This window comes from Oncorhynchus mykiss, chromosome 21 (genome assembly GCF_013265735.2).
Source record: "Oncorhynchus mykiss isolate Arlee chromosome 21, USDA_OmykA_1.1, whole genome shotgun sequence".
Classification (NCBI taxonomy): Eukaryota; Metazoa; Chordata; class Actinopteri; order Salmoniformes; family Salmonidae; genus Oncorhynchus; species Oncorhynchus mykiss.
The window spans coordinates 55,574,538-55,598,041 of record NC_048585.1 but is presented as its reverse complement, the minus strand read 5'-3'; the positions used below and the strand labels follow the sequence as shown (position 1 = coordinate 55,598,041).

The 23,504-nt window shown below is 45.9% G+C and overlaps 3 protein-coding genes across 3 annotated transcripts in view; 1 reads left to right on the top strand and 2 right to left on the bottom strand.

Annotated features, from left to right (window-relative positions):
- Window positions 1-3,379: 3,379 nt before the first annotated feature.
- On the bottom strand, window positions 3,380-5,708 carry LOC118942793 (integumentary mucin C.1-like). The gene is made up of 2 exons (XM_036956497.1): window positions 5,119-5,708; window positions 3,380-4,268 (listed from the first exon to the last, which is right to left on the bottom strand). The coding sequence occupies exons 1-2, from the start codon at window positions 5,638-5,640 to the stop codon at window positions 4,107-4,109; spliced, it is 684 nt and encodes a 227-aa protein (XP_036812392.1). The 5' UTR covers window positions 5,641-5,708; the 3' UTR covers window positions 3,380-4,106.
- Window positions 5,709-5,941: 233 nt separating this feature from the next.
- LOC110500754 (macrophage mannose receptor 1-like) lies at window positions 5,942-7,592 on the bottom strand. The gene is made up of 2 exons (XM_036956523.1): window positions 7,139-7,592; window positions 5,942-6,958 (listed from the first exon to the last, which is right to left on the bottom strand). The coding sequence occupies exons 1-2, from the start codon at window positions 7,590-7,592 to the stop codon at window positions 6,501-6,503; spliced, it is 912 nt and encodes a 303-aa protein (XP_036812418.1). The 3' UTR covers window positions 5,942-6,500.
- A 191-nt stretch (window positions 7,593-7,783) lies between these two features.
- Window positions 7,784-23,504, top strand: part of LOC118942808 (histidine-rich glycoprotein-like) — a 28,268-nt gene continuing 12,547 nt past the window's right edge. The window contains exons 1-2 of the mRNA XM_036956522.1: window positions 7,784-7,788; window positions 8,169-8,911. Of these exons, the coding sequence (XP_036812417.1) occupies window positions 7,784-7,788; window positions 8,169-8,911 (748 nt within the window). The remainder of the gene's footprint in view (window positions 7,789-8,168; window positions 8,912-23,504) is intronic.

The following is a 23,504-nucleotide window of genomic DNA, read 5'->3' as shown; positions in this document are numbered from 1 at the left end:
TGCAACTTATCACAGGTGACATAAATTACACATAAACGACAATCACTTGCCTCCAACAGTTGTTTCACTTTCAAATGAAAAATATACATTTCAATTAAGATGTTTATGTCTTGGTCCTGCGCATTTGTATATAAAACTAAAACACACGTGAACATCCAAAGTGTTTATTTGAGAAGAAATTGTGAATCGTGTCAGTGTATAAATCATTAGGGACACCTGCTCTTTCCATGACATAGACCAGGTGAATCCAGGTGAAATCTATAATCACTTATTAAATCCACTTCAATCAGAGTAGATGAAGGGGAGGAGACAGGTTTAAGACATGGATTGTGTATGTATGCCATTCAGAAGGTGGATAGGCAACACAAAAGATGTAAGGGCCTTTCAACGGGGTATAGTAGTAGGTGCAAGGTGCACCAGTTTGTGTCAAGAACTGCAACACTGCCGGGGTTTTTCACGCTTGTATCAAGAGATCTAGCCAACTTGACAGAAATGTGGGACGCATTGGAGTCAACATGGCCCAGCATCCCTGTGGAACGCTTCGACACCTTGTAGAGTCCATGCCCCGACGAACTGAAGCTGTTCTAAAGGCAAAGATGATGATCATTACTTATTAACCACTGAGTACGGGTACACACCTTTGGACCTTCCGAAATGCAATTTCTACAAGAACCCAAGAGTCTGTGTTCCAGGTCACATCAGGAGTAGTAAATATACAATAATGAGTTAGGCCCCTAGATACGGCCCCTGTATAGAGCCACTACATACAGCCACGAGATACTAGATTTGGGCCCTAGATAAGGCCCCTAGCTTTACCTAAGCAAAAGGGTGAGTGAGTGTATTTGATGGTGGTGTGGTGGTGGTGGTGGTGGTGCAGTTAGTCACTAAGCATCTCAAACTCATACCGAGTGGAATGCTCAGTCCACAGTGGCCCATTGACCAATGGGAGAGCTGCAGGCTTTCCATTTAGAGACCAGAGTGCATGGTCAGGCCTCTGAGTGAAAGGACTTTATTCCCATGGCGGAAAGGAGGTAATTCTAGGAGCTCATGGACACGTTCATAAGGCAACTCAGAGTAGGAGCGCTGATCTACACCCCTAGAATCTAAAAGGGTTCTTTGGCTGTCCCCATAGGAGAACCCTTTGAAGAACCCTTTCTGGTTCCAGGTAGAACACTTTTTTCACGTGGTAGAACCCTTTTGGGTTCCATGTAAAACCCTTTCTACAGGGTTCTCCTTTGGGGAAAGCCATAATACCCTTTTGGAACCCTTTTATTCTGAATGTAGGATCCCCCCATGTCCACGTCATTTCATTCATTATGTTCTGAAAGGCAAAACTGATCCTAGATCAGCACACCTAAGCTAATTGTGGTATGTTGTGGTAGTTACAGTACGTAGCCTGCAGGTCCCAGATCTGTTGTCCTTTCTGGCAACTCCTATGGTCATTGTCATAATGACCATAATATAAAAGACCATAATATAAAATATAATACATGCCTTTGTATGTCTTTTATCCAAAGTGACACAGAGGACATGCATACATTTTGCATATGGGTGGCAGTTTGTGGGAATCAAAACAACAATCCTGGCGTTGAAAGCACCATAATCTACCAACTGAACCACACAGCACCACAACACACATGAGAGTTGGTAAGAGGCCACAAACAGATCTGGGACCAGGTTCGTTACTGATGTCACATCATTGTGTGTTCCAGGAAATATCCTGGGTCTGGTTGATGTGGAAAAGTTCCCCTCTGTCTGGTTTGAGGAAGTTATGCAAAATGTAACTAAAGCTCTGGTCAGCAGGACATGGTTCTAAGTGGTACCAGTGTATCAGAGTCCTGAAGAGAGGAGTTGATTACACATTATGTCTAGATGTCTTTATCATCAAGGTAAAATGTAACTAAAGCTCTGGTCAGCAGGACATGGTTCTAACTGGTACCAGTGTATCAGAGTCCTGAAGAGAGGAGTTGATTACACATTATGTCTAGATGTCTTTATCATCAAGGTAAAATGTAACTAAAGCTCTGGTCAGCAGGACATGGTTCTAACTGATTCCAGTGTATCAGAGTCCTGAAGAGAGGAGTTGATTAACATTATGTCTAGATGTCTTTATCATCAAGGTAAAATGTAACTAAAGCTCTGGTCAGCAGGACATGGTTCTAACTGGTACCAGTGTATCAGAGTCCTGAAGAGAGGAGTTGATTACACATTATGTCTAGATGTCTTTATCATCAAGGTAAAATGTAACTAAAGCTCTGGTCAGCAGGACATGGTTCTAACTGATTCCAGTGTATCAGAGTCCTGAAGAGAGGAGTTGATTAACATTATGTCTAGATGTCTTTATCATCAAGGTAAAATGTAACTAAAGCTCTGGTCAGCAGGACATGGTTCTAACTGGTACCAGTGTATCAGAGTCCTGAAGAGAGGAGTTGATTACACATTATGTCTAGATGTCTTTATCATTAAGGTAAAATATGTCAAATAAAAATAAGTTGAAACTTGAAGAATCACAACTCTAGACCGATACTGTCAATCTGTAACAGGTATTTACTTGATCATCAGTAAAGACATCTTCATTAACCAATAAAAAACATGCTGAGACTACATTGGCTATGCAGGATGTAAACTGTGGTCTAAATACATTTCAATTAAAGAAAGTTACATTCCAATTAGAAAAACACATTGATACTCACAGTGCTGTGGAAAAGTATTTGTCCCCTTTTCTGATATTCTCTATTTTTGCAAAATTTTAATACTGAATGTTATTAGATCTTCAACCAAAACCTTATATTAGATAAAGTGAACCTGAGTTACTTATACTTATTTTATCTATTTAATTACAAAGTTATGCAACACCCAACTCCCCTGTGTGAAAAAGTAGTTGCCCCTTTACACTCAATAATTGGTTGTTCCACCTTTAGCTCTAATGACTGCAACCAAACACTTCCTGTAGTTGTTGATCAGTCTCTCACATTGCTGTGGAGGAATTTTGGACCACTCTTCCATGCAGAACTGCTTTAACTCAGCAAAGCATCCTCAAACCATCACAAAAGCCACCACCATGCTTGACTGTTGCTGTGGAATGCAGTGTTTGGTTTTCATCAGACATAAAGGGACCCATCTAGTCCAAACAGTTGACTAAAGTAAGACAAAATGCACCTGGAAGCACATGGATGATCATCCAGACTCTTAGAATAATGTTTTATGGACAGATGAGTCAAAAGTGAGTCCTAATCTTTTGGACGACATTGGTCCCATTATGCCTGGTGAAAACCAAACACTGCATTCCACAGTAAGAACCTCATACCAATGGTAAAGCATGGTGGTGGTAGTGTGATGGTTTGGTGATGCTTTGCTGCCTCAGGACCTGGACGACTTGCCTTAATAGAAGGAACCATGAATTCTGCTCTGCATCAGAGAATTCTACAGGAGAATGTCAGGCCATCCGTCTGTGACCTGATGCTGAAACGCAGGTTGGTCATGCAGCAAGACATTGATCCAAAACACACAATCAGTTCTACATGAAAATGGTTAAAAAAACAACACATTTATAGTTTTGGAATGACCTAGTCAATGTCCAGACCTAATGATCCCATTTGAGATGTTGTGGCAGGACTTGAAATGAGCAGTTCATGATTGAAAACCCACAAATGTCCCTGAGTTTACTTTTTAACACATGAACATTGGGTGTTACATAACTTAGTTATGAAATAAATGAAATAAGTAGGTAATTGTTGTGTTACTTGTTCACTCAAGTTCCCTTCATCTAATATTCTGTTTTCTTTGAAGATCTGATAACATTCTTCATCTTAAATATGTAAAAGTTGAGAAAATTAGAAAGGAGACAAATACTTTTTCTCAGCCCTGAATATCAACATAACTACAAATAACTCATTTACAGACATGATGTGTGAAATGTCTATCTTGAGAACACACCCTGTAATAAAAGTCAAGAAAATGATCAATAAAAACATCTCAAGATAAAACACTATTAAATGTTTATAATTAAACAATTAACTTAAGAAAACACATTTAATTAGGGTGAGAAAAAACATCCCAGTACAGATAATTAATCTAAATAAAAAAGGAGAGAACATTTAACATAATTAGAGTTCTCTCTTTGTCATCATCCTCTTCATCTTCTTCTCCTCCTCTTCTTTCTTGGGAGACCCCTCTTCCTCCTTGTGAAAGACCTTCCCATCAGGCTGCTTTTTCCATGTCACTATGGTGTCTGCAGGTAACCCCTGCTCCTTCAGCTTGTTCCTTATCTGGAGAAACACAGAGACACACAGAGACCCACGTTTATACCATCTATTGCATCTTGTCTATACCGGGTTGGTCATGGCCCATCCAACACACCCAGTGTTCATATGCACATATTCTTATTCCATCCCTTTAATTAAAATTGTGTGTATTAGGTAGTTGTTGTGGAATTGTTAGATTAGTTATTAGAAAAGGTTAAATAAATAAGATTAGATTAGTCGAAACTAGAAGCACAAGCATTTCACAAACTCGCTATACCAACTGCTAACCATGTGTATGTGACCAATAACATCTGCTAACCATGTGTTTGTGACCAATAACAACTGCTAACCATGTGTTTGTGACCAATAACATCTGCTAACCATGTGTTTGTGACCAATAACATCTGCTAACCATGTGTTTGTGACCAATAACATCTGCTAGCCATGTGTTTGTGACCAATAACATCTGCTAACCATGTGTATGTGACCAATAATATCTGCTAACCATGTGTATGTGACCAATAGCATCTGCTAACCATGTGTATGTGACCAATAACATCTGCTAACCATGTGTATGTGACCAATAGCATCTGCTAACCATGTGTTTGTGAAAAATGAGATTTGATTTGATTTGAATATTTAGATGAGACTTCTATTTATCCTATTTCACACATGTACAAGTGTGTTTTAATATACATGTGTCAATTGGAAATGTGTTTTTGGATATCCCACTCTCCCTGAGACACCCTTTGAGAGCGGGGTCACGGCCAGGATAGAAGGTCATCCACAACAGACTAGGACCCAGACCAGAGAGGAGGTCTGTGCAGTTGATATCATTGCTGAGTTGGTTCTTCATGAACAGCGTGACACTCACCTCTTGTAAGATGGAGTCCTGAACAGCAGGATCACTGAGGTTCATATTTGGATCCTTTGGGGTCATCTTCATTCTCACCAACTGTCTCTTCAGTTGAGGTTTCTCAGAGGTCGGGGTGGTAGTCTTGCGTAAGATCTTTGGGAAAATCGTGGTTGGGGTCGGGGTGGAAGGCGTGGTTGTGGTCGGGGTGGAAGGCGTGGTTGTGGTCGGGGTGGAAGGCATGGTTGTTGTCGGGGTGGAAGGCGTGGTTGTGGTTGTTGTCAGGGTGGAAGGTGTGGTTGTGGTTGTTGTCGAGGTGGAAGGCGTGGTTGTTGTCGGGGTGGAAGGCGTCGTTGTTGTTGGGGTGGAAGTCGTGGTTGTGGTTGTGGTCGGGGTGGAAGGCGTGGTTGTGGTTGTTGTCAGGGTGGAAGGCGTGGTTGTGGTTGTTGTCGGGGTGGAAGGTGTGGTTGTTGTCGGGGTGGAAGGCATGGTTGTCGTCGGGGTGGAAGGCGTGGTTGTGGTTGTGGTCGGGGTGGAAGGCATGGTTGTGGTTGTTGTCAGGGTGGAAGGCGTGGTTGTGGTTGTTGTCGGGGTGGATGCTGTGGTTGTTGGTGGGGTAGTAGTCATGGTTGTGGTTGGGGTCGGGGTGGAAGGCGTGGTTGTGGTTGTGGTCGGGGTGGAAGGCGTGGTTGTGGTTGTTGTCACTGTGGAAGGTGTGGTTGTGGTTGTTGTCGGGGTGGAAGCTGTGGTTGTTGGTGGGGTGGAAGGCGTGGTTGTTGTCGGGGTGGTAGTCGTGGTTGAGGTTGTGGTTGGGGTGGTAGTCATGGTTGTGGTTGTGGTCGGGGTGGTAGTCGTGGTTGTGGTTGTTGTCTGATTGGAAGGCGTGGTTGTGGTCGGGGTGGAAGGCGTGGTTGTTGTCGGGGTGGAAGGCATGGTTGTGGTTGTTGTCAGGGTGGAAGGCGTCGTTGTTGTCGGGGTGGAAGGCGTGGTTGTGGTTGTGGTCGGGGTGGAAGGCATGGTTGTGGTCGGGGTGGAAGGCATGGTTGTGGTCGGGGTGGAAGGCATGGTTGTTGTCGGGGTGGAAGGCATGGTTGTGGTTGTGGTCAGGGTGGAAGGCACGGTTGTGGTTGGGGTGGAAGGCATGGTTGTGGTTGTGGTCGGGGTGGAAGGGGTGGAAGGCAGGGTTGTTGTTGGGGTGGAAGGCATGGTTGTGGTTGTGGTCAGGGTGGAAGGCACGGTTGTGGTTGTTGTTGGGGTGGAAGGCACGGTTGTGGTTGTGGTCGGGGTGGAAGGCGTGGTTGTGGGTGTGGGCAGAGGAGCAGTCGTAGTCTTCACATCTGGGTCTACAAGAGAATAAAATCCAACAATGAAAGTGGTGAATCTTGGGGGAAACATTAGAGTTCTCATGTCATCATTATATCAGGTAGATCAAGTGGAGAATATTGTAATTTACCAGAATTGCAGATGAAATTATGTCTGTGGTCACAGGGATGTTTTACCCATTTAGCAGAATTAACTGATTCAAAAAACAATGCAACACAGTTCTGTCCTGAAGCATCAGGATGTCCTAATGTCCCGTTTCTAAATGAGGAGTCACTCTGGTCTGACCATCTCCAGGAGTCTTGAAACAGACCGATCCACACAGGAAGTCCCCTCAGTGATATCTTCTGTTTCATCTCTGTGTTCTCAGTCTGGTTCCTTACACTGACCAGGTCTATGTGATGCTGTCTGCAGTAACTCTGAGCATCTATCCAGGTCCTGTTCTCCTGAATTAAGACGTATGTTAGGTTGGTGTCTTGTTCTCCTGAATTAAGACGTATGTTAGGTTGGTGACTTGTTTTCCTGCAAAAGTCTAATTTAAAAATCAATTCAAATATCCAATGAAACATCATCTAATGATCATCTATAGTACATGTTGTCATTGATTTGATAACAGATCAATAACTGATTAACAACTTAAAGCTATCATGGGTCTATGTTTCAACTCAATGGCAGCCCCAGCACTTAGAACAGGCTTCATCATTAGTATGTAAACACTCACCATCATAACAGATGAAGTGATGCTGGTCATCACAGGAGGTGTTGTTCCACAGACCAGCTGTACTCATTAAAACACAGTTACCATTTTGGGTTGTCCCAGTGTCCCAGTTTCTGAACTCAGTTTCCCCCTCTCTGTAGAAACGTCTGTCTGCCAGAGACCAGTGCCACTTCATGGAGTCTCCCTTTTTCAGTCCGATCCAGAACCAATCATCAAAACTGACACTGGTAATCAGCCTGTTCTGGTCCTCCATGTCATCTACTGTAGCCAGATCAGTGTAATGTGCTCTGCAGTAACTCTGGGCATCAGTCCAGATCAGATTGATGGTAATGAGGTGATACTGATGAAGACATGAGGAAGGTGTGTAGAATCCTGTTAACAGAATAATGATTAATGAGGGACATTTTTTCCAGCAACTTCTCAACCCCAACCACACTATCTGTGGATCTGTTAACATACATTACACACTGGTGTGCAAACACACACACACATAAATATACACACACACACACCTAGCAAACATCACAGCATTCGCCCTTTGAGGGTATTCAGTATCCAAGGTGGTTACGTGCTAGCCAACAGCAATCCCAGCACAGGCTATCCAACAGCAATCCCACAGCAACATCACAGTGAATGACAGCAGCAACGATGTTGTCTTTCTGGTGTAATGTAACACATAAGATAAATAAGGTAGTTTTCACACTTAGTCATTTTCAGCCATTTTCTGTGATCTCGGTGTAGTTCGCTTATTTTTTTGTGCAGATTGACCACTCCAAAGCAACTCAAACCCTCAAATTCAGTGTGTTCAGTTCACTTGAATTCCGATATCCAGTTCCCTTTTTTAGGACAATGTGATCACAAAGCTCCTCAGGTTTGCTTGTCATTATTCCCGCACCACACACTAGACTACTACAACACTGTTTCCTCTGACATAGCCCCTCACACTAGACTACCTGATATAATGATGACATGAGAACTCTAATGTTTCCCCCAAGATTCACCACTTTCATTGTTGGATTTTATTCTCTTGTAGACCCAGATGTGAAGACTACGACTGCTCCTCTGCCCACACCCACAACCACGCCTTCCACCCCGACCACAACCACAACCGTGCCTTCCACCCCAACAACAACCACAACCGTGCCTTCCACCCTGACCACAACCACAACCATGCCTTCCACCCCAACAACAACCCTGCCTTCCACCCCTTCCACCCCGACCACAACCACAACCATGCCTTCCACCCCAACCACAACCGTGCCTTCCACCCTGACCACAACCACAACCATGCCTTCCACCCCGACAACAACCATGCCTTCCACCCCGACCACAACCATGCCTTCCACCCCGACCACAACCATGCCTTCCACCCCGACCACAACCACAACCACGCCTTCCACCCCGACAACAACGACGCCTTCCACCCTGACAACAACCACAACCATGCCTTCCACACCGACAACAACCACGCCTTCCACCCCGACCACAACCACGCCTTCCAATCAGACAACAACCACAACCACGACTACCACCCCGACCACAACCACAACCATGACTACCACCCCAACCACAACCTCAACCACGACTACCACCCCGACAACAACCACGCCTTCCACCCCACCAACAACCACAGCTTCCACCCCGACAACAACCACAACCACACCTTCCACAGTGACAACAACCACAACCACGCCTTCCACCCCGACCACAACCACAACCACGCCTTCCACCCCGACCCCAACCACAACCATGACTACTACCCCACCAACAACCACAGCATCCACCCCGACAACAACCACAACCACGCCTTCCACCCTGACATAACCCCTCACACTAGACTACTGACATAACCCCTACTGACATAACCCCTCACACTAGACTACTGACATAACCCCTCACACTAGACTACTGACATAACCCCTCACACTAGACTACTGACATAACCCCTCACACTAGACTACTGACATAACCTCTCACACTAGACTACTGACATAACCCCTCACACTAGACTACCGACATAACCCCTCACACTAGACTACTGACATAACCCCTCACACTAGAGTACTGACATAACCCCTCACACTAGACTACTGACATAACCCCTCACACTAGACTACTGCAACACTGTTTCCCCTGACATAACCCCTCACACTAGACCACTGACATAACCTCTCACATTAGACTACATACATAACCCCTCACACTAGACTACTGACATAACCCCTCACACTAGACTACTGACATAACCGCTCACACTAGACCACTGACATAACCCCTCACACTAGACCACTGACATAACCCCTCACACTAGACCACTGACATAACCCCTCACACTAGACCACTGACATAACCTCTCACACTAGACTACTGACATAACCCCTCACACTAGACCACTGACATAACCCCTCACACTAGACCACTGACATAACCCCTCACACTAGACCACTGACATAACCCCTCACACTAGACTGCTGACATAACCCCTCACACTAGACTACTGACATAACCCCTCACACTAGACCACTGACATAACCCCTCACACTAGACCACTGACATAACCCCTCACACTAGACTACTGACATGACCCCTCACACTAGACAACTGACATAACCCCTCACACTAGACTACTGACATAACCCCTCACACTAGACTACTGACAAAACCCCTCACACTAGACTACTGACATAACCCCTCACACTAGACTACTGACATAACCCCTCACACTAGACTACTACAACACTGTTTCCCCTGACATAACCCTTCACACTAGACTACTGACATAACCCCTCACACTAGACTATTGACATAACCCCTCACACTAGACTACTGACATAACCCCTCACACTAGACTACTGACATAACCCCTCACACTAGACTACTGACATAACCCCTCACACTAGACTACTGACATAACCCCTACTGACATAACCCCTCACACTAGACTACTGACATAACCCCTCACACTAGACTACTGACATAACCCCTCACACTAGACCACTGACATAACCCCTCACACTAGACTACTGACATAACCCCTACTGACATAACCCCTCACACTAGACTCCTGACATAACCCCTCACACTAGACTACTGACATAACCTCTCACACTAGACTGCTGACATAACCCCTCACACTAGACTACTGACATAACCGCTCACACTAGACTACTGACATAACCCCTCACACTGGACTACTGACATAACCGCTCACACTAGACCACTGACATAACCCCTCACACTAGACCACTGACATAACCCCCCACACTAGACCACTGACATAACCCCTCACACTAGACCACTGACATAACCTCTCACACTAGACTACTGACATAACCCCTCACACTAGACTACTGACATAACCCCTCACACTAGACCACTGACATAACCCCTCACACTAGACTACTGACATAACCCCTCACACTAGACCACTGACATAACCCCTCACACTAGACTACTGACGTAACCCCTACTGACATAACCCTTCACACTAGACTACTGACATAACCCCTCACACTAGACTACTGACATAACCCCTCACACTAGACTACTGACATAACCCCTCACACTGGACTACTGACATAACCTCTCACACTACACTACTGACATAACCCCTCACACTAGACTACTGACATAACCCCTCACACTAGACTACTGACATAACCCCTCACACTAGACTACTGACATAACCCCTCACACTAGACTACTGACATAACCCCTCACACTAGACTACTGACATAACCCCTACTGACATAACCCCTCACACTAGACTACTGACATAACCCCTCACACTAGACTACTGACATAACCCCTCACACTAGACTACTGACATAACCCCTCACACTAGACTACTGACATAACCTCTCACACTAGACTACTGACATAACCCCTCACACTAGACTACCGACATAACCCCTCACACTAGACTACTGACATAACCCCTCACACTAGAGTACTGACATAACCCCTCACACTAGACTACTGACATAACCCCTCACACTAGACTACTGCAACACTGTTTCCCCTGACATAACCCCTCACACTAGACCACTGACATAACCTCTCACATTAGACTACATACATAACCCCTCACACTAGACTACTGACATAACCCCTCACACTAGACTACTGACATAACCGCTCACACTAGACCACTGACATAACCCCTCACACTAGACCACTGACATAACCCCTCACACTAGACCACTGACATAACCCCTCACACTAGACCACTGACATAACCTCTCACACTAGACTACTGACATAACCCCTCACACTAGACCACTGACATAACCCCTCACACTAGACCACTGACATAACCCCTCACACTAGGCCACTGACATAACCCCTCACACTAGACTGCTGACATAACCCCTCACACTAGACTACTGACATAACCCCTCACACTAGACCACTGACATAACCCCTCACACTAGACCACTGACATAACCCCTCACACTAGACTACTGACATGACCCCTCACACTAGACAACTGACATAACCCCTCACACTAGACTACTGACATAACCCCTCACACTAGACTACTGACAAAACCCCTCACACTAGACTACTGACATAACCCCTCACACTAGACTACTGACATAACCCCTCACACTAGACTACTGACAAAACCCCTCACACTAGACTACTGACATAACCCCTCACACTAGACTACTGACATAACCCCTCACACTAGACTACTGACATAACCACTCACACTAGACTTTCTGACATAACCCCTCACACTCAAACCCTCAAGTTCAGTGTGTTCAGTTCGCTTGAATTCCGATATCCAGTTCCCTTTTTTAGGACAATGTGATCACAAAGCTCCTCAGGTTTGCTTGTCATTATTCCCGCATGACACACTAGACTACTACAACACTGTTTCCTCTGACATAGCCCCTCACACTAGACTACTGACATAACCCCTCACACTAGACTACTGACATAACCCCTCACACTAGACTACTGACATAACCCCTCACACTAGACTACTACAACACTGTTTCCCCTGACATAACCCCTCACACTAGACTACTGACATAACCCCTCACACTAGACTATTGACATAACCCCTCACACTAGACTACTGACATAACCCCTCACACTAGACTACTGACATAACCCCTCACACTAGACTACTGACATAACCCCTCACACTAGACTACTGACATAACCCCTACTGACATAACCCCTCACACTAGACTACTGACATAACCCCTCACACTAGACTACTGACATAACCCCTCACACTAGACCACTGACATAACCCCTCACACTAGACTACTGACATAACCCCTACTGACATAACCCCTCACACTAGACTCCTGACATAACCCCTCACACTAGACTACTGACATAACCTCTCACACTAGACTGCTGACATAACCCCTCACACTAGACTACTGACATAACCGCTCACACTAGACTACTGACATAACCCCTCACACTGGACTACTGACATAACCGCTCACACTAGACCACTGACATAACCCCTCACACTAGACCACTGACATAACCCCCCACACTAGACCACTGACATAACCCCTCACACTAGACCACTGACATAACCTCTCACACTAGACTACTGACATAACCCCTCACACTAGACTACTGACATAACCCCTCACACTAGACCACTGACATAACCCCTCACACTAGACTACTGACATAACCCCTCACACTAGACCACTGACATAACCCCTCACACTAGACTACTGACGTAACCCCTACTGACATAACCCTTCACACTAGACTACTGACATAACCCCTCACACTAGACTACTGACATAACCCCTCACACTAGACTACTGACATAACCCCTCACACTGGACTACTGACATAACCTCTCACACTACACTACTGACATAACCCCTCACACTAGACTACTGACATAACCCCTCACACTAGACTACTGACATAACCCCTCACACTAGACTACTGACATAACCCCTCACACTAGACTACTGACATAACCCCTCACACTAGACTACTGACATAACCCCTACTGACATAACCCCTCACACTAGACTACTGACATAACCCCTCACACTAGACTACTGACATAACCCCTCACACTAGACTACTGACATAACCCCTCACACTAGACTACTGACATAACCTCTCACACTAGACTACTGACATAACCCCTCACACTAGACTACCGACATAACCCCTCACACTAGACTACTGACATAACCCCTCACACTAGAGTACTGACATAACCCCTCACACTAGACTACTGACATAACCCCTCACACTAGACTACTGCAACACTGTTTCCCCTGACATAACCCCTCACACTAGACCACTGACATAACCTCTCACATTAGACTACATACATAACCCCTCACACTAGACTACTGACATAACCCCTCACACTAGACTACTGACATAACCGCTCACACTAGACCACTGACATAACCCCTCACACTAGACCACTGACATAACCCCTCACACTAGACCACTGACATAACCCCTCACACTAGACCACTGACATAACCTCTCACACTAGACTACTGACATAACCCCTCACACTAGACCACTGACATAACCCCTCACACTAGACCACTGACATAACCCCTCACACTAGACCACTGACATAACCCCTCACACTAGACTGCTGACATAACCCCTCACACTAGACTACTGACATAACCCCTCACACTAGACCACTGACATAACCCCTCACACTAGACCACTGACATAACCCCTCACACTAGACCACTGACATAACCCCTCACACTAGACCACTGACATAACCCCTCACACTAGACTACTGACATAACCCCTCACACTAGACGACTACAACACTGTTTCCCCTGATATAACCCCTCACACTAGACTACTGACATAACCCCTCACACTAGACTATTGACATAACCCCTCACACTAGACTACTGACATAACCCCTCACACTAGACTACTGACATAACCCCTCACACTAGACTACTGACATAACCCCTCACACTAGACTACTGACATAACCCCTCACACTAGACTACTGACATAACCCCTACTGACATAACCTCTCACACTAGACTACTGACATAACCCCTCACACTAGACTACTGACATAACCCCTCACACTAGACCACTGACATAACCCCTCACACTAGACTACTGACCTTATCCCTACTGACATAACCCCTCACACTAGACCACTGACATAACCCCTCACACTAGACCACTGACATAACCCCTCACACTAGACCACTGACATAACCCCTCACACTAGACCACTGACATAACCCCTCACACTAGACTACTGACATAACCCCTCACACTAGACGACTACAATACTGTTTCCCCTGACATAACCCCTCACACTAGACTACTGACATAACCCCTCACACTAGACTATTGACATAACCCCTCACACTAGACTACTGACATAACCCCTCACACTAGACTACTGACATAACCCCTCACACTAGACTACTGACATAACCCCTCACACTAGACTACTGACATAACCCCTCACACTAGACTACTGACATAACCCCTACTGACATAACCCCTCACACTAGACTACTGACATAACCCCTCACACTAGACTACTGACATAACCCCTCACACTAGACCACTGACATAACCCCTCACACTAGACCACTGACATAACCCCTCACACTAGACTGCTGACATAACCCCTCACACTAGACTACTGACATAACCCCTCACACTAGACCACTGACATAACCCCTCACACTAGACCACTGACATAACCCCTCACACTAGACCACTGACATAACCCCTCACACTAGACCACTGACATAACCCCTCACACTAGACTACTGACATAACCCCTCACACTAGACGACTACAACACTGTTTCCCCTGATATAACCCCTCACACTAGACTACTGACATAACCCCTCACACTAGACTATTGACATAACCCCTCACACTAGACTACTGACATAACCCCTCACACTAGACTACTGACATAACCCCTCACACTAGACTACTGACATAACCCCTCACACTAGACTACTGACATAACCCCTCACACTAGACTACTGACATAACCCCTACTGACATAACCTCTCACACTAGACTACTGACATAACCCCTCACACTAGACTACTGACATAACCCCTCACACTAGACCACTGACATAACCCCTCACACTAGACTACTGACCTTATCCCTACTGACATAACCCCTCACACTAGAATACTGACATAACCCCTCACACTAGACTACTGACATAACCCCTCACACTAGACCACTGAAATAACCCCTCACACTAGACCACTGACATAACCCCTCACACTAGACCACTGACATAACCCCTCACACTAGACCACTGACATAACCCCTCACACTAGACTACTGACATAACCCCTCACACTAGACGACTACAATACTGTTTCCCCTGACATAACCCCTCACACTAGACTACTGACATAACCCCTCACACTAGACTATTGACATAACCCCTCACACTAGACTACTGACATAACCCCTCACACTAGACTACTGACATAACCCCTCACACTAGACTACTGACATAACCCCTCACACTAGACTACTGACATAACCCCTCACACTAGACTACTGACATAACCCCTACTGACATAACCCCTCACACTAGACTACTGACATAACCCCTCACACTAGACTACTGACATAACCCCTCACACTAGACCACTGACATAACCCCTCACACTAGACTACTGACCTTATCCCTACTGACATAACCCCTCACACTAGAATACTGACATAACCCCTCACAATAGACTACTGACATAACCTCTCACACTAGACTGCTGACATAACCCCTCACACTAGACTACTGACATAACCGCTCACACTAGACTACTGACATAACCCCTCACACTAGACTACTGACATAACCGCTCACACTAGACCACTGACATAACCCCTCACACTAGACCACTGACATAACCCCTCACACTAGACCACCGACATAACCCCTCACACTAGACCACTGACATAACCTCTCACACTAGACTACTGACATAACCCCTCACACTAGACTACTGACATAACCCCTCACACTAGACCACTGACATAACCCCTCACACTAGACCACTGACATAACCCCTCACACTAGACCACTGACATAACCCCTCACACTAGACCACTGACATAACCCCTCACACTAGACCACTGACATAACCCCTCACACTAGACCACTGACATAACCCCTCACACTAGACCACTGACATAACCCCTCACACTAGACCACTGACATAACCCCTCACAGTAGACCACTGACATAACCTCTCACACTAGACTACTGACATAACCCCTCACACTAGACTACTGACATAACCCCTCACACTAGACTACTGACATAACCCCTCACACTAGACTACTGACATAACCCCTCACACTAGACTACTGACATAACCCCTCACACTAGACTACTGACATAACCCCTACTGACATAACCTCTCACACTAGACTACTGACATAACCCCTCACACTAGACTACTGACATAACCCCTCACACTAGACCACTGACATAACCCCTCACACTAGACTACTGACCTTATCCCTACTGACATAACCCCTCACACTAGAATACTGACATAACCCCTCACACTAGACTACTGACATAACCCCTCACACTAGACCACTGACATAACCCCTCACACTAGACCACTGACATAACCCCTCACACTAGACCACTGACATAACCCCTCACACTAGACCACTGACATAACCCCTCACACTAGACTACTGACATAACCCCTCACACTAGACGACTACAATACTGTTTCCCCTGACATAACCCCTCACACTAGACTACTGACATAACCCCTCACACTAGACTATTGACATAACCCCTCACACTAGACTACTGACATAACCCCTCACACTAGACTACTGACATAACCCCTCACACTAGACTACTGACATAACCCCTCACACTAGACTACTGACATAACCCCTCACACTAGACTACTGACATAACCCCTACTGACATAACCCCTCACACTAGACTACTGACATAACCCCTCACACTAGACTACTGACATAACCCCTCACACTAGACCACTGACATAACCCATCACACTAGACCACTGACATAACCCCTCACACTAGACTGCTGACATAACCCCTCACACTAGACTACTGACATAACCCCTCACACTAGACCACTGACATAACCCCTCACACTAGACCACTGACATAACCCCTCACACTAGACCACTGACATAACCCCTCACACTAGACCACTGACATAACCCCTCACACTAGACTACTGACATAACCCCTCACACTAGACGACTACAACACTGTTTCCCCTGATATAACCCCTCACACTAGACTACTGACATAACCCCTCACACTAGACTATTGACATAACCCCTCACACTAGACTACTGACATAACCCCTCACACTAGACTACTGACATAACCCCTCACACTAGACTACTGACATAACCCCTCACACTAGACTACTGACATAACCCCTCACACTAGACTACTGACATAACCCCTACTGACATAACCTCTCACACTAGACTACTGACATAACCCCTCACACTAGACTACTGACATAACCCCTCACACTAGACCACTGACATAACCCCTCACACTAGACTACTGACCTTATCCCTACTGACATAACCCCTCACACTAGAATACTGACATAACCCCTCACACTAGACTACTGACATAACCCCTCACACTAGACCACTGACATAACCCCTCACACTAGACCACTGACATAACCCCTCACACTAGACCACTGACATAACCCCTCACACTAGACCACTGACATAACCCCTCACACTAGACTACTGACATAACCCCTCACACTAGACGACTACAATACTGTTTCCCCTGACATAACCCCTCACACTAGACTACTGACATAACCCCTCACACTAGACTATTGACATAACCCCTCACACTAGACTACTGACATAACCCCTCACACTAGACTACTGACATAACCCCTCACACTAGACTACTGACATAACCCCTCACACTAGACTACTGACATAACCCCTCACACTAGACTACTGACATAACCCCTACTGACATAACCCCTCACACTAGACTACTGACATAACCCCTCACACTAGACTACTGACATAACCCCTCACACTAGACCACTGACATAACCCCTCACACTAGACTACTGACCTTATCCCTACTGACATAACCCCTCACACTAGAATACTGACATAACCCCTCACAATAGACTACTGACATAACCTCTCACACTAGACTGCTGACATAACCCCTCACACTAGACTACTGACATAACCGCTCACACTAGACTACTGACATAACCCCTCACACTAGACTACTGACATAACCGCTCACACTAGACCACTGACATAACCCCTCACACTAGACCACTGACATAACCCCTCACACTAGACCACCGACATAACCCCTCACACTAGACCACTGACATAACCTCTCACACTAGACTACTGACATAACCCCTCACACTAGACTACTGACATAACCCCTCACACTAGACCACTGACATAACCCCTCACACTAGACCACTGACATAACCCCTCACACTAGACCACTGACATAACCCCTCACACTAGACCACTGACATAACCCCTCACACTAGACCACTGACATAACCCCTCACACTAGACCACTGACATAACCCCTCACACTAGACCACTGACATAACCCCTCACACTAGACCACTGACATAACCCCTCACAGTAGACCACTGACATAACCTCTCACACTAGACTACTGACATAACCCCTCACACTAGACCACTGACATAACCCCTCACACTAGACCACTGACATAACCCCTCACACTAGACTACTGACATAACCCCTCACACTAGACCACTGACATAACCCCTCACACTAGACTACTGACATAACCCCTACTGACATAACCCTTCACACTAGACTACTGACATAACCCCTCACACTAGACTACTGACATAACCCCTCACACTAGACTACTGACATAACCCCTCACACTGGAATACTGACATAACCCCTCACACTGCACTACTGACATAACCCCTCACACTAGACTACTGACATAACCCCTCACACTAGACTACTGACATAACCCCTCACACTAGACTACTGACATAACCCCTCACACTAGACTACTGACATAACCCCTCACACTAGACTACTGACATAACCCCTACTGACATAACCCCTCACACTAGACTACTGACATAACCCCTCACACTAGACTACTGACATAACCCCTCACACTAGACTACTGACATAACCCCTCACACTAGACTACTGACATAACCTCTCACAATAGACTACTGACATAACCCCTCACACTAGACTACCGACATAACCCCTCACACTAGACTACTGACATAACCCCTCACACTAGAGTACTGACATAACCCCTCACACTAGACTACTGACATAACCCCTCACACTAGACTACTGCAACACTGTTTCCCCTGACATAACCCCTCACACTAGACCACTGACATAACCCCTCACACTAGACCACTGACATAACCTCTCACACTAGACTACTGACATAACCCCTCACACTAGACCACTGACATAACCCCTCACACTAGACCACTGACATAACCCCTCACACTAAACCACTGACATAACCCCTCACACTAGACTACTACAACACTGTTTCCCCTGACATAACCCCTCACATTAGACTACTGACATAACCCCTCACACTAGACTATTGACATAACCCCTCACACTAGACTACTGACATAACCCCTCACACTAGACTACTGACATAACCCCTCACACTAGACTACTGACATAACCCCTCACACTAGACTACTGACATAACCCCTCACACTAGACTACTGACATAACCCCTACTGACATAACCCCTCACACTAGACTACTGACATAACCCCTCACACTAGACTACTGACATAACCCCTCACACTAGACCACTGACATAACCCCTCACACTAGACTACTGACATAACCCCTCACACTAGACTACTGACATAACCCCTCACACTAGACTACTACAACACTGTTTCCCCTGACATAACCCCTCACACTAGACTACTGACATAACCCCTCACACTAGACTATTGACATAACCCCTCAAACTAGACTACTGACATAACCCCTCACACTAGACTACTGACATAACCCCTCACACTAGACTACTACAACACTGTTTCCCCTGACATAACCCCTCACACTAGACTACTGACATAACCCCTCACACTAGACTATTGACATAACCCCTCACACTAGACTACTGACATAACCCCTCACACTAGACTACTGACATAACCCCTCACACTAGACTACTGACATAACCCCTCACACTAGACTACTGACATAACCCCTCACACTAGACTACTGACATAACCCCTCACACTAGACTACTGACATAACCCCTCACACTAGACTACTGACATAACCCCTCACACTAGACCACTGACATAACCCCTCACACTAGACTACTGACATAACCCCTCACACTAGACGACTACAACACTGTTTCCCCTGACATAACCCCTCACACTAGACTACTGACATAACCCCTCACACTAGACTATTGACATAACCCCTCACACTAGACTACTGACATAACCCCTCACACTAGACTACTGACATAACCCCTCACACTAGACTACTGACATAACCCCTCACACTAGACTACTGACATAACCCCTACTGACATAACCCCTCACACTAGACTACTGACATAACCCCTCACACTAGACTACTGACATAACCCCTCACACTAGACCACTGACATAACCCCTCACACTAGACTACTGACCTTATCCCTACTGACATAACCCCTCACACTAGAATACTGACATAACCCCTCACACTAGACTACTGACATAACCTCTCACACTAGACTGCTGACATAACCCCTCACACTAGACTACTGACATAACCGCTCACACTAGACTACTGACATAACCCCTCACACTAGACTACTGACATAACCGCTCACACTAGACCACTGACATAACCCCTCACACTAGACCACTGACATAACCCCTCACACTAGACCACTGACATAACCCCTCACACTAGACTACTGACATAACCCCTCACACTAGACGACTACAACACTGTTTCCCCTGACATAACCCCTCACACTAGACTACTGACATAACCCCTCACACTAGACCACTGACATAACCCCTCACACTAGACCACTGACATAACCCCTCACACTAGACCACTGACATAACCCCTCACACTAGACCACTGACATAACCCCTCACACTAGACCACTGACATAACCCCTCACACTAGACCACTGACATAACCCCTCACACTAGACCACTGACATAACCCCTCACACTAGACCACTGACATAACCCCTCACACTAGACCACTGACATAACCTCTCACACTAGACTACTGACATAACCCCTCACACTAGACTACTGACATAACCCCTCACACTAGACCACTGACATAACCCCTCACACTAGACTACTGACATAACCCCTCACACTAGACCACTGACATAACCCCTCACACTAGACTACTGACATAACCCCTACTGACATAACCCTTCACACTAGACTACTGACATAACCCCTCACACTAGACTACTGACATAACCCCTCACACTAGACTACTGACATAACCCCTCACACTGGACTACTGACATAACCCCTCACACTACACTACTGACATAACCCCTCACACTAGATTACTGACATAACCCCTCACACTAGACTACTGACATAACCCCTCACACTAGACTACTGACATAACCCCTCACACTAGACTACTGACATAACCCCTCACACTAGACTACTGACATAACCCCTACTGACATAACCCCTCACACTAGACTACTGACATAACCCCTCACACTAGACTACTGACATAACCCCTCACACTAGACTACTGACATAACCTCTCACACTAGACTACTGACATAACCCCTCACACTAGACTACCGACATAACCCCTCACACTAGACTACTGACATAACCCCTCACACTAGAGTACTGACATAACCCCTCACACTAGACTACTGACATAACCCCTCACACTAGACTACTGCAACACTGTTTCCCCTGACATAACCCCTCACACTAGACCACCGACATAGCCCCTCACACTAGACTACTGACATAACCCCTCACACTAGACTACTGACATAACCGCTCACACTAGACCACTGACATAACCCCTCACACTAGACCACTGACATAACCCCTCACACTAGACCACTGACATAACCCCTCACACTAGACCACTGACATAACCTCTCACACTAGACTACTGACATAACCCCTCACACTAGACCACTGACATAACCCCTCACACTAGACCACTGACATAACCCCTCACACTAGACCACTGACATAACCCCTCACACTAGACTACTACAACACTGTTTCCCCTGACATAACCCCTCACACTAGACTACTGACATAACCCCTCACACTAGACTAATGACATAACCCCTCACACTAGACTACTGACATAACCCCTCACACTAGACTACTGACATAACCCCTCACACTAGACTACTGACATAACCCCTCACACTAGACTACTGACATAACCCCTACTGACATAACCCCTCACACTAGACTACTGACATAACCCCTCACACTAGACTACTGACATAACCCCTCACACTAGACCACTGACATAACCCCTCACACTAGACTACTGACATAACCCCTCACACTAGACTACTACAACACTGTTTCCCCTGACATAACCCCTCACACTAGACTACTGACATAACCCCTCACACTAGACTATTGACATAACCCCTCACACTAGACTACTGACATAACCCCTCACACTAGACTACTGACATAACCCCTCACACTAGACTACTACAACACTGTTTCCCCTGACATAACCCCTCACACTAGACTACTGACATAACCCCTCACACTAGACTATTGACATAACCCCTCAAACTAGACTACTGACATAACCCCTCACACTAGACTACTGACATAACCCCTCACACTAGACTACTGCCATAACCCCTCACAGTAGACTACTGACATAACCCCTCACACTAGACTACTGACATAACCCCTACTGACATAACCCCTCACACTAGACTACTGACATAACCCCTCACACTAGACTACTGACATAACCCCTCACACTAGACTACTACAACACTGTTTCCCCTGACATAACCCCTCACACTAGACTACTGACATAACCCCTCACACTAGACTATTGACATAACCCCTCACACTAGACTACTGACATAACCCCTCACACTAGACTGCTGACATAACCCCTCACACTAGACTACTGACATAACCCCTCACACTAGACTACTGACATAACCCCTGACACTAGACTACTGACATAACCCCTACTGACATAACCCCTCACACTAGACTACTGGCATAACCCCTCACACTAGACTACTGACATAACCCCTCACACTAGACCACTGACATAAC

What these genes read in the sequence shown, in the direction of transcription:
- LOC118942793 (XM_036956497.1), bottom strand. Translation starts at nt 5,640, where the DNA reads ATGCCTTCCACCCCGACCACAACCACAACCACGCCTTCCACCCCGACG. An exon ending in AGGACTCCATCTTACAAGAG is followed by an intron (nt 4,269 to 5,118) that starts GTGAGTGTCACG and finishes GTGTTTCTCCAG; the next exon opens with ATAAGGAACAAGCTGAAGGA.
- LOC110500754 (XM_036956523.1), bottom strand. Translation starts at nt 7,592, where the DNA reads ATGTTAACAGATCCACAGATAGTGTGGTTGGGGTTGAGAAGTTGCTGG. An exon ending in TCACTTCATCTGTTATGATG is followed by an intron (nt 6,959 to 7,138) that starts GTGAGTGTTTAC and finishes TTGAATTGATTT; the next exon opens with TTAAATTAGACTTTTGCAGG.